At 39.9% G+C, this 14,051-nt stretch overlaps 1 protein-coding gene across 1 annotated transcript; it reads right to left on the bottom strand.

Annotated features, from left to right (window-relative positions):
• Positions 1 to 13,270: 13,270 nt before the first annotated feature.
• Positions 13,271 to 13,936, bottom strand: COPT5 (copper transporter 5). The gene has a single exon (XM_078588133.1). It carries the CDS (start codon positions 13,846 to 13,848, stop codon positions 13,423 to 13,425), a length of 426 nt encoding a protein of 141 aa, XP_078444259.1. The 5' UTR covers positions 13,849 to 13,936; the 3' UTR covers positions 13,271 to 13,422.
• Positions 13,937 to 14,051: the final 115 nt, after the last annotated feature.

Consider the following 14,051-nt stretch of genomic DNA (forward strand, 5'->3'; position numbering starts at 1 on the left):
CTACTGATATCATTATGTTAATAAGATATATAATATGTGTAATTATTGGTAAATAATAGACATTGCTATCTATATTTTTATGTTATTATTTTCTTCCTCGGTGTTACAAGAAACTAACACAACCGAGAATTTTTTGAAATACATTATCATGCACCATAAGTCGATTTCCCCACACATTAACATGGATAACTAGGGCTTCTTAGTGGCCAGATACTCCAGTCACTAACCTTCATTGTCACAGAGGTAGTGTTTTCAATCATGTCCATGCCAATATTCGATGCCATTATGGGTATGTACATTGGTTTAAAATAGAGTGGAAACCAATATTAATATAAACTGATAACCAGATATTGTGTGCCGATATTGAATATAGAAAATGAAGTAAATAAGATTAAATATTTGCAGTAAGCCAATGTATTAATTCATAAGTCCTTTTTGGGCACTGATCTTGGATGTTGAATATGGACCTCGTATAATCTGATATTCGATGGTGAGTAATGAAAGCCTATTTATTGATCTAGAGTTTGAATAAATACAGCTATGTAGTACATATCGTATACTTTCGATAAAATGGATTTTTTAAAATTTATGTGAAGGGTGTATATCTGTTGTAACTAAGTTTATAACTTTATATATAACGTTTAAGGTTATACCAGAGTGAGAGACAAGAGCACGAATAAATTGGAAAATGGAAAATGGTACACTATAGTGGGTATGGAGGCAAGTAGGGGAATGTTGTTGGGGGTGGGAAAGCTTCTAGAGAAACATAACCAACAGAAAGAGAACAATTTCATAATCAGATTCATATGTATAAGCTCTATGTGTCTCCATTTCTATCTCCATTTCCATATTTATTCGTATATTGATCCTAAGCTTAATCCCCCTCTCATTCTATATATCTCACTCTATCCCATCTTCCAAAAACCTATCATCAGTATCTTTATCTATCATCTATTCTTTAACAGTTCCTTTTTCAGGTCTTATAAGATTCACACTCTGATAATAATCAAGTTATGATCATATACCGGATCTAATAAGAAAATGATTCTGATTAGATTCACATTTTGATCAAAGTCAAAATTAGAGCAAGTGTTCAATCTAGTCACTATTTTACTCTTATCATATTTGATGGAAATATATTTGGCTAGCAAGCCAATCACACAGTCCACATCTTGTTCCATGTTCACAAATACAACATATTTATTATAGTGCACGTGTGATGCTTATAATGAAGTCCATGAATACATAATCAGACTTAGTGAATTATGATAAGGTCGTAATACAAAGATCGCTAGTCTTTACGCATGTGTTCTAAACATTCCTATTCGAAGGATACACAAGAAGGACATCGAAGTATCCGGATAGAATAACACTATCTAGCTTCGCTCATATGATGAGTATGGCCGACCCGTAGCCATTAGTGTGGAGACACTAAGAATAGATATTGGGTGCTCTTTAGTGGAAAGAGTTCACTGAATTGATCTGTATGAATTCCTGAATGGTATTATACTGAACTGTCAATCAAGTCGATTCACATCATGTTTGTGTAAGTGGTCCTTAGACCTGAGACACCAAAGATGTCTTATGGACGAACGGTTATACTTTGACTATGGCTGACGCGTCTCTAATCATGGGATTCTAAACGGTCTTAGTTCGGATACATCAAGAAGTTCACAAAGATGATTGAATGGTCAAGATGGGATCGTCCACCATCGGTATAAGAGGTGACAGCTCAAGGAAGACGATGCGATGAAGTCCTTAGCCAAGATAGTGAAATATTGGTGAAGAGTTCTCCGATGATTTTTGAATGCATCAGCACTAGCTCGGATGGCCGATTAGGGTTTGACAGTTGACCATACCTAAAGTCATCTAAGAAGCATCAAGTGGATGAGGGATTGGACGTACACAGTAACTGATGACGAAGAGGTTCCATGAGTGAGTCAATACACACTCCTTTGTATCTTCTAGAGCACGAGGTGTAGCTTGGCAACCCAAGTGTTGGAGAGTCAACCTATGGATTGGGTTTAATTGATCTGACATTAATTAATCTATATGATGTAGTTAATCTGGAAGACCAATAAGGGTTATTGGGCCACTAGAGTCGTTAACTAGACTAATACATGGGCCTAGAGGGTCAGACGCAAATGGTCTTTTAGACATCGGAAGATATACTTAAGTTTTGGGGGTTTTCCGCTTAATATAAATAGAAGGCCCTGAACAAAATTCACCCATGCCAGAATTGTTCAGGGGTTTTCCCCCTTCTTCTCCATTCTCCCCACACCCCCTCTCCAACCCCGATGCGATCAGGATGACATAATGACGATGACGGGGAAAGAACGGGGCTCATCAACGAGAAGGAGGTGATCAGACGTGCCGAGGATCACATGGATACATCTAGAAGTTGCACATTTGAGTAGCTTGACTCGGATCGTTCCAGGATCCAAGAAATCACAGATGATATCCGTGTAAAGGTACTTCATTTCATGGTTTTAATGATGTATTTTGATTTTGTTCAAGTTTTCTGCTGCGGAATATTTTGATTTATTCATCCATGTCAAGGCCTGTAGAACACAACAATATTCACATTTATATCAAAGTCAAATTTTGGTCATGCTCTTTGACCAGGATCATGGTATGATCAGATTGGGAATCTGATAGGAATTGACTCATAATAAATTTACACTGACCAAAGTGTGAGTTTGATGAGAGTTAAATTTTCTTAGAGAGATTCTGATCAAAATGAGTCTTCATCTCTAATTTTTTTCCATCTCAATCCCCTTTCTTGTCTCTCACTCTAACCCCTCACTAAAATTATCTATATCTCAATTCCTATTAATTCTCTTAATTTAATAACACGTATATCTGTCCTCGTATCGCATTATCTATCCGTGCATTCAAGAAAAAGTGGATTTTATTCATATATAGATAATAGTGTGACAATTTTATGTAGCCAAAACATTCAACCAATAAAGCACTGTAAATGTTAACTATATAATATTTTTTCACCTAAAATGATCATTTAATAAATATTTTTAAATGGAAACTCTGAAATTAAAATATCAACAAATATTTATGTATGTGATCCACGTCTTTACCCATTTGATGTTGCCCGACAAATCTGCTCGCCTGCCTTTGGCCTCTAATCAGATTCTGTTTAGAATCAGACCAGTCATCAGAAATAGCCAGATAGATCCATTAGGATACTTATGGTCAATGGTCAGCAGAGATCAGAATCTAATTAATGATTATTGAGATTTTTTCATTCAATATTATTTCCGTACCCCTGAATGTGACCTAATTTGACATTGATCAGTAGCTTGGCTACATTAGAGAGTAATGTCATACTCTTTACATTGGTTGAGCTGGAGTGATGAACCAGAAATTGGGGTTAATTTATGTCGTTTAAGGCTTCATATTTACATAAAAAAATTATGATTTTGCTTACAAGTAAAGCAGTTCCATAAGGAGAAAGTATTGAATGGGTGAATTTTAAGTTTAACTTCTATTTTTATAATTTTTTTAGGAATAAATAAATTTTCATAAAATAAAATATTAAAATTTAATTTGAAATAATTATAGGAAGGTGAAAAAATTATAATAATATTTAATTTAATCCATCAAATTATATAGAATAATTTAGGACTTTTTAGTGCATTTTCTTATGAGAAATGGTTAACTTCTATTAAATCATTTAACCAACACTTATGTAGCATCAAGCTGATGGGGGAGTCATGGCAACCATGATTTAGGTTTTTGAGTGAAGAGAATTTATTTTACCACCAGGAATTTTAGTGGTGATGGTCAGTAGTGAATACGTGCCAGAAAGTGATGGAGTGCGGAAAGTGATGCACATTTACCGTTGGTGGCGCTGGAGACGGAGGCAGATATGTGTCGGTGAGTGATAGAGTCAGTGGTGGCATGGGGATGGTAGAAATTTTGGCTATCCTTGAAAATAACCTAGGAAAAAGAAAAGTGAGGGATTTTTAAAAATAAGAACATTGCGCTAACCTCGTCATCACATAACCAACATATTTAGTAGTGATTTATCTTCATGAGTCTTGGTCGGAATGTCACTCCTTCTATCCTTTGCTCTTGAAACTCAAGAACATAACCAGACAAGAGTTTGAATGAAAAATCACTCTGATAATAGTAATTAGGAATAAAATCCAAGGTTACTTTTTTATAGGACGGGTTCTATTTATAGATTGAAGGGCATGAATAAATAGAGGAGGTGAAGGCAAAAATTGCCTGCTAAATTTATTTTAGCCTAAAACTCCTTCTAGATTGTTATATATAACCATTTAAAGTTGGAGCAATCTAGGTCACTTTTTTTCTCTCTCCTTGGCATAAAATTCTTGGATTTACCAAAGATTATGCATCATAATGTGCATTTGAAAATGTCATCTAATGATTCGATGACACATGCACTCAATTTTGCCAAAAAATACAATTATTTTCATGGTTTACTGTGCTTCAATCATGCGTCCAATCACTAGCCACAACTTGTGCTAGTGAACGTAAAAGAATGAAGAGAATAATGACACTATTATTGCACCTTTTCTCATCTTTAAATCTCATCGTGACACATGTATAGCCTAGTAAGGTTGATTATGAGGTGACACATGGCGGAGAGGATTAAATGAAATAATTTAGAGTTTTTAACCCCTCAAAATATTTAAACTGCATTCCTATTTTTTAAAATATTTCCTTTATGAATTAACATTAGCTAATTCCATAAAAATACCAGAAATTGGGACAATATAATAAACACCTAGAAATATTTAAACAACTCAAACTATATTTGTTGACTCATTAGATTATTTTCTTTAGGATTTTACTGTCAAAAAAATTGCGTAACAAGGCCAAAAATAGGGGGAAATCAGATTTTCATTAAAAAATATAATAAATTATTTTAAGCTTAAATAACAGCATTTATGAACGTTTTCAGTGAAAAAACATGTTAAATATATTAGCAGTGTTTTGGTCTGACCATTGACAAATTATAATTGTTCATATGGGATATTTGATTCCGGCCTAGTTTACCTCAACCTCCCCCAAAAGTTTTCAGAATCATATTTTACTAAACTGAAAAGAGAGTGGGTCCACTTGAAAATTTATTTACACAATCATTCAACCAAAAAGATTAAATTTTACATCACCTGGGATTCTAGAAGATCTCCAAGGGGGTGTTGACCCCACTAGCTTGCCTCTAGGCTTTAGGCATACAACTCGATTCCCATGGTCAATTCCCAGATATTAAATAAATAAAAACCAGACTTTTCTCCTCCTCATGTAGCCAGTATGGCGACACGTGTCTCGGCATGCAGTAGCCCCAATCCCCCTACAATAAACAGCGTGCTCTGGACAACGCTAAGGACCAATAAAACTCACCCACGTGTCATGATCAGCCAAAATTAACACCATGCTGTACAATTAAATAACCACATCTCCAACGTAACGTCAACGAAGACGTCATCGCATGCATCACCCATCCAACCCAGAATAACACCCGCATCTCAATCCGAGAGCCGAACACCTCTCAATTCTCAAAAAATGCAGTTCGACAGCGTGTCACTGCCGAGCAGCGGCGCCGCGACGGCGGCGCCCCGGCGCGCGCCGCCGTTCCACGGCGCACGCGCCCGGCGGCGGAAGATGCCGACCGTGCGGCTGGGCGGCGCGAGCCTGGCGCCGGCGCGGCGGCGGGGCTGGTGGGCCTGCGGCAGGCGGCGGCTGGCCGCGGCGGCGCGGAAGTTAAGCGGGCGGCGCCGCCTGCGGTGGCTGCGGCTCCGGCTCGTGCGGACAGCGCGCGCCGTGCGCGGCTTCTACTCGAAGCTTTTGAGAGATCTCGTCGAGGCCAGCGCGTCTCCTGGCGCGGCGGAGGCGAGGGTAGCGCTGGAGAGCTTGTTCTCCATGCCCGCCGCCCTGCCCATCTCCCTCGCCGCTCTCAGCGCCCCTCGCCTCCTCTGAACGCCGCGATAACGCTGCAACCGAAGTTCTACGCGGTACAATTTGTGGAAATCTGCCAACTTGTATCATCATAACGGTGAGTTTTGCTTCAATGATATCGTGGATGTCTGTGTGAAAGTAGGAGAGTATCGATACCTTCAAAGTTATCGTGATTACAGGATACTAAAGTTGTCACGTTTTGATAACTTCTCTATCGATAATATCCGAAAGCAGGAGTTCATCTTAGTGGTTTCAAAGATCCGGCAGAGAGGATTGACGAACATGAACCGGATAGCGTATACCAAAGTAGCAGATTATTGATACCTTCAAAGTTATCGTGATTACAGGATACCAAAGTTGTCACGCTGTTGATAACTTCTCTATGAATAATATCCGAAAGCAGGAGTTCGTCTTAGTGGTTTCGAAGATTCGGCAGAGAGGATTGACGAACATGAACCGGATACCGTATACCAAAGTAGGAGATTATTGATACCTTCAGATATCGTGCTTTCAGGATACCAAAGTAGTCACGCTGTTGATAGCTTCTCTATCAATAATATACGAAAGCAGGAGGTTTAATTCCACTTGGTAGTTATTCCGTTCATGTTCGTTAAACCTCTCTGCTGGATCTTTCAAACCAATTAGATGAACTTCTGGTCATACGCTATCGTTCTAAACGGAGTTGTTAATGGACATTGATAGAGAAATAGCGATCCCTATGCAATTGTGATTGCTTTCATTGCACCTGGACTCGTCATTCGTTGCTTATGGTGAAGTTTTTTAACGTATCAAATCAATTGGTGGAACTTGGAAGTCACAAGTTATCCTCCAAAACGGAAGAGCGTTGGATTACTATTCAAATAAAAAAAAGACAACGATATATAATATGTGGTCCTAATATTTGATTATTACTTTCTGGATGCCTTCATAGCATCGGGACAGGTCAATTTCCTCATTGATTATCATAATGCCTTTCACCCTAGGCAATATTCTGGCTCTGCGTGTCACATCAGTGCGTCATGTAAGTCACATCAGTGTGTCATCAATGAATCAGGGTGCGGACTTCGTTAAAGCTAGCTAGGGATGGTCCAAACCGTGCGAGCGAACCCCGCTTGTGCGGCTGTGCGGATGTGCGGTGCAGTTGTGCGATGAACCGCACGCGATATTCGCACACCGCGCAGGGGTCAGTGCGGCGCGGATTTTCGCAGTTGTGCGAATTTTTTTAGTCTGCCCTCCACACCCCCCCCCCTCCGCTGATGTCCCCTGTTGAGTCCGCCGCTACTCTGCCTGCTGAGTCGTCTGCCCGCTGCTGCCCCGGTCAGCCGCTCCTCTGAGTCCTCCCCTCTCCAGTCTCCACTGCTGCACTGCTCCTCTGAGCCGGCGCCCCTTCCGGCCGTCCCTGCCGCCCCGCCTCCCTTATAGCTCGTGCTTCTGCCGGCTGTCCCCGCCGGCCCGCCCCCTCTTCTAGCCCGCACTTCCTCCGCCTGTCCCCGCCGCACACCCCCTCTCTGCCCGCCCCTTCGGCCACCCCCGCTGCCCCCTCCCCCCTCTAGCCCGCCCCCCTCCAGCCGCCCCCACCGCCCGCTCACCCCTCTAGCCCGCACCCCCGCCACCAGCCCCCCCTCTAGCCTGCACCCCCTCCGGCCGTCCCGGCCCCCCCCCCCAACCCCTCCGCCTCCTACCCTCCTACCCCTGCTGCTGCCGCCCCGCCGCCGCCCCGCCTCCCTGCCACCCTCCACCCACCTCCCTCCTCCCCCGGCCGCCTTCTCTCCACCCCTCCTCCGCCCGCGGCCCCTCATCCACCCTGCCACGTTCCCTGTGTTCGTGTGCACCGTCTTCTCCGGCGCCGCCGTCTGGGCGATGCGGCGGCGCCACCCTGGCCCGTTGTCTGACGGTGCCGCCGCGTCATAGTAATTTTAATTATTAACTATTAATTATATTAATAATTAAACATAGTAATTTTACCAATTATACTAAGAATTAAATATATTTTCCAAATCGCATTTAAAAACCCTTAATAGTTCCTTTGAAATGTGCGAATTTAGTCCGCTGTGTGGTGCGCTTTTCCGCACAAAAGTGCACTGCACACCGCACAGGCCATTTTGTGCATGCAAAAATTCGCACACTTGGTGCGAGTTTTTCACACCGCACTGCACGGCCACCTCTAAAGCTAGCCAATCCTTTTGGGAGTCTTGCAACCACAGTTTATAAATTCAACCCTACAAAAGTCCACCCTAAGACTAAGTGAATACTGATCGTTAATATTATGTAATAACCAAATAGTTCAACACGCGTATGAGTTGATTTGACATCACTTAATGTCCATTTTTAATTAAGGCAATACTACTTAATAAAACCGTATCATTAAATTCATCTGGTTTTTGTGAAACCCATGTCAACTGGAATCGATTTCAGTCAAAAACACCATCATCAACTGGAAACACATCAGTTGAAACCCCAAGAAAATATTTTTAACTAGAGAGATAATTTTTAATTACCTAGAATTTAAATTGGTTTCCAACTTTGAAACATAACTAGAAACAGTTTTGATTGCCATTCTTCTAACTTTTTAGATTTGACACATACCAACGTAGTCATGCAAAGTCAAATTCAAGCATGTTCGATTTCTCTCCTTATTTTTGTGTTCCAACCATTAGTTACAACGTGACATATTTTAGCTTATATGGGGGGCGTTAATAAGGTACATAGAGTGCAAAAGCTATATGAATCGTAAGTCATTGAAGTAAGTTACTTATTTGTATGAATATTTGATACTGTGATATGGGTGACAAGAGAATAATAAATTGATGGATAAAATGTATTCTATAATAGTTTGACATTACCTCTACATTAAGTCCCTTGAGAAATTACACACCTTCCCAAACGTCTAACCAACACGCATAATGCACTCTACGTTAAATACTTCCAAAAAATTAACCATTAAAACTCTATATAAAATAACTTGAGAGATAACATGTCTTCAAATCTCCCTTAAGTATATAGTTAAAGCTCTAAAACACATCTTCAAACCCCATCAATTTGAAAATTGTGTTCAAATATTCATTATGCCAATGTACACATAACAATGTTAAACTCATCATCAATATATATCTATTCTGATATTCAGGGTAAGTTCTAAATTCATTTTATAATTAGATAGTCTGCATTGGTATGTTTGGTCAGTCCAAGAAGATTTGAAGCTTTGTGAGGATAGTGGATACTTTTGGGCAGTTTGGTAGAGGTTCACTTTAACTATTGAAACTCCCCTTTAGGCAAATGTAAGCCCCCAAAGTAGGCGGCATTTCCTGTAGAAAGGCATGCGTACTTATTGTGAAGACATGTCCATGTACTTGGACCAACAATAGGGGATCAAGTCCTCAAACCCGTGAACACCACACGCATCTTGGGTAGTGACACCTGACCTTAATCTTTAAAACCAAGGTCTTTTTGGTGCTCGTGCTAATCGTGCGCAAGCTCGGTGGATTAAGGCAGGGCGCGCACTTGCTGGGCACGCGGGTCACCAAGAGCGTGCGCGCGGGCACCCAAGGACCGTGTGTGCGTGCGGGAGGCACAAGTTCGGCAGTAGAGGCACAGTCGTCGTACGTGGGAAACATGGGGGTACGCGTGCGCTTTGGGGACAAATTCCGCACTGCGTGTGGAGAGATGTAGAGAGTGCTGAGATGGTTTCAGGGTGCGCGGCGCCCTCGCAGGTAGTTCTCGGCATGCAGCGCCCAGATTGGGGCGCCGCTCATGGTGGTGCCTACGCAGACCATGCGCGATGGTGTCAGCACGGGCGCTGGTGGCACGGAGAGTATCAAGACTGGGGTTGGGCTGGCAGGTGTATCGAGTGCCAAGGCCAACAGGCATGTGATGCCCGGCTCAGGGGCATGTGTGTAGCGGCGCTGCTGGTAGGCGTGCGCACGGGGCTACGGGCCTCAAGGCGCAGGAGCGATACTACCCAAGCACGCGACACCTCATCTCATTATTACGGAATCATCTTTGGTCTTCCCCCATGTAATGGCTATGACTACAATGTAATCTATTCTAATATATTATGCAATGACCCAATTCATGTATGGGGCTGCGTCCCCAGCCTCTCTCCTTAACCTCCAAACATTCTAATGCTATTGTTCAAGACTTTCGCTGCCCAGTTGAATGATGCTCAGTGTTCCCGTCCAAGCACTCAGGTCAGCAAGTGTTTAATCTAGGCTAGCTCAAGGTTTGACCGCACGACAGCAAGGGTGAGTGATCAAAATTGGTTTAAACCGGTAGTTAAATATAACTATAGATTTAACCTTGTGTTGCCTCAAAGAGTAGCTGAGAGAGAGATAAAGGAAAATTTGAGGACATGACCTATGAGAGAAAATGCATTTCTAAATCTAACACTCAAAAAAATATATTTTTGAAAGAATGTGGGTTTACTTATGTTTTCGATTCTTTTATTGTGTTTTGTTCTGTATTTTAATTCAAAATATTCCATATTTTGATGAACTATTGATATTTCATTTCACTGTTAATCTAGAGTGGGAAGTATATGTTTATGAGTTTTAAAAATTATAATATGCTTATCTCTCATATTTTCATAGGTCCAAATGTCGAGTTTAAATGTCATTATTTTCATTCAGACTTAACCAACAACATTTATGAAAATTTCCACTTAAATACTCTATAATTAATATAGTGCAAGTAAGGGGTCGATCCATCGAGAGGCTTAAATTTAATTTTAATAATTTTCTCAAGCTTGCCATGAAAGAAATGAGTTTAAAAGTGAGAAAATATAATTTCTCAGATTTTATGGATTTTAATTAATTTATATAATTCCCTGTGATTTAAATTAAAGCAGAAATATAAAGAAAAACAATAAAAATATTTTAAACACATTTTCCTAATTTCAATTAACACCATAAATCAAAAATAAATATTTTTAGAATGTTTTGGAATTTAATTTACACAAAAATCACTATAAATATTAAAAACAAGAGTAAGAGATTTTTTTTGAATTTTTTTAGATGTTACAATCACTAGAAATTGATTGTATTAATTTTAAGGTCTTTTCCTGATCTTTTGGAATTTTTAAAGGCAGAAAATAATTTTTTCAAATTTTTCTGATTTTTTCAAAATTTTTTGAATTTTTAAATGCTAAAAAAATATAAATTTGTCTTCCTCATATTGCTCTTTTGAAGGTCCACAACTCCCTTTGATCCTTTCAAGCCCCTTAGTTGAATTACTAAGCTCCCAAAAATTCTCCAATTCCCTAAGGATTACCATTTTCCCATTCCTGTAAATTTCCGCACATCTTAAACCATAGAATAATCATCATTACTAAAACTGTTTGAAAGATGTCAAGGAAGTTAGTGAAAAATAACCATACTGTGCAAAAATTAGAATTTCTAGCTAATGCATAAATATTTAGTTAATTCAAATAATAACATGATAAATTCTAAATTAATAATACCAAAACATCTAAAATGTATGGAAATATACATGTCGAGTGCTGATGAAAAATATATCCCCAAAGGATTGATGGATTGTCTTATTTGAAGATTTGATGGATCGAGTTTGTTTTACATTCACACGTATTCATGTGTGATCTTGTTCATCCTTAAGAATTAAGATGGACTTGGAATTTGCGAGGTAAAATATATTTCTAATTATTATCAATAGTATGAAGACTGACCTGATTGAAGGTAATCCTGAATTGAGTTGTTTAGAAGGTGTGAACAAAGTGGCAATATTAATTGAATATTTTGAGAATTTTATTCATACATTCACACATGTACCAGCTCTTCCATGATAACCTTCATTTAGATTATTGATCAACTGAGTGCTCTTACAAAACACCAAGCAGTCTTAATATGAATGGTTAGTTGTGTTCACTCTCTTCTTATCATACTATTTGATTAGGTGCAGTAATCATAAGTTATATTTTACAGTAATTATAAGTTAGTTTATATCACAAAGTCCACTTTGTTTCAGTAATTATTACGGAAGGGGAATATACAATTCGAAATATCTGGGCTATCCTTTATTATAAAAGAGGACAAAAAATCATTTCAAAAAAACAACGTTATAGGTTGAGAATTGGGTTGAAGATAACTCTCTTTAGGTGAACATAAAGAACCTGAAAACTATCTGTATAAAACGACCTGTCAGAGGTTGAGATGGGTCATACAAATAATGTTGAAGAGATGTATAGTTTAGTAGGAAAAGGGAAACAAAGTTTCATTCAAATATCATAAATAGAAATGAAGAACAAAATAACCCACTATACATGTGTATGCAAAACATAAAATCAACGAGTCTTGACACCAATAGGGGCTAAAAGCTTTTTTCCCATCATTGGTTATTAGTATTAGCACTTACAATATTGATTTAATGATTACAATATGTCCTTGTATTTTGTTCCTAATGAAAATTCCTTTCAAAAACCACTTTTTCATGTAATGGATTTCATTCATCTTCCAATATGCGATGACTCTCCTCATCCCTGTCCATTTTTTTACATTTATATGTAATTAATCTATATACGTGCAATATTAAATCCAATCACTTTATCTCCTTCAAGTTTACCCTTATATTTATATATCAACTTTGTTGCCCCAATACTCTCAACTTTCTCTTGCCCTAAATAAATTTTCTTGGTATCTTCATCCCGTCATATTCCTTCTGTATGAATGCATGAATAACTAGGTACTCAAAGTTGAACCCTTTCCTTCCCCTTAATGAGCGAGGCTTACGAGTATTTCGGATGAATAAAACATTCACAAGGAAACATAAAAAACATCCAAAAGTTGACTTCATCATACATAACTAATAGGTTATATCTCAAGATAATAAACTAAAGCCTAGCCTTTGTTATCTGATATAAAAAGTGGAAGATATTTTCATTTTACAAATATTTTAAATGACAAGAGAAACACAAAAATTTGTGGGTAAACTTCCCTTCGATCATATCATGTTATTATTGGTATACATACAAGTGTTCAGAAATTGTGGGATAAAATCAAATTCGATCACAGGGTAAACAACACGACTGTTGCTAGTTTCCAATTGAACTTTCATGTTATTAGTTTCCAATTTAACTTTCAGCTAAACAGGTTTTGATAATTTTGACAAAGACAAAAATCTTACCTAAAGTGGAAACTGCTGGAAAAATTGGAAATGACTTTGTACGACTTTTTGGATTTCTACAGGAAAAATGTAAAAGTTGGGATGACTTTTGATTTTACAAAATATAAAATCAATATAAATAGAAAAGCCAGTCCCCACAGGATTGAGACTACTGATGTAAATCCAGATCGACGCACAAAATTGGAAATTGGGGTCACATCAAATCCACGACATAATTAATAGATATTATCGTAAAGACAATAAAATTCTACCAGAAAATAACTTATCACATACGATAACAAGTTACGCACACGTTTATCCTTCTGTCCATCCGGACGGAATTGGGGGAAGAAACGAACGAAACGATCAGGCGCAGGCACAGGGATTCTCGACGGAGGAGAAATCCTCCTCGACGCCGTCTCTGAAGACGAAGTAACCGAAGGCGAGCCCGACCACAACGGCGACGAACACGCCGCCATTGAAGGACATCACGGCGAGCATCAGCATGTATCCGATCGCGGAATTGATCCCGAACATCGCCGCCGCGGCCGATCGAACCGCCGCCGTCCGCCGCGCTCCGGCGAATCCGAGCAGCGGCGCCGCCGCCGGCGCCGCCTGCTTCACGAATCGGAGGTTCTTCAGCCGCAGGCGGCGGTCCTCCATGTACTGGTAGAAGGCGGCGGCGAGGATCACGGCGGCGATCGTGAGGCTGTAATCCGTCCACGTCTCCGTACGCCACCAGTCGAAGAGAACGGTGACTCTTCTCCCCCAGTAGAAGGTCATGTGCATCATCTTGGCGGCGCCGCCGTGCACTCACCGGAGACGAGACGATAATCCCGCCGCCGCTTTATATACCCCGCGGGTGCAGTACAAAAGCCGGGGGAGTACACAAATAGGCTAGTACGGGGAGGGTGTACCGATCCAACGGCTGTGATTGTTCCTTCTGGAGTGTTGCCGCGGTCCGACGGCTGTCACGGCTCCGACCGACGGTTGTC

This window comes from Wolffia australiana, chromosome 16, assembly GCF_029677425.1.
Source record: "Wolffia australiana isolate 7733 chromosome 16, ASM2967742v1".
In the NCBI taxonomy this organism is placed as follows: Eukaryota; Viridiplantae; Streptophyta; class Magnoliopsida; order Alismatales; family Araceae; genus Wolffia; species Wolffia australiana.

Coding starts and splice junctions, on each gene's coding strand:
- COPT5 (XM_078588133.1), bottom strand. CDS start 13,848: ATGATGCACATGACCTTCTACTGGGGGAGAAGAGTCACCGTTCTCTTC.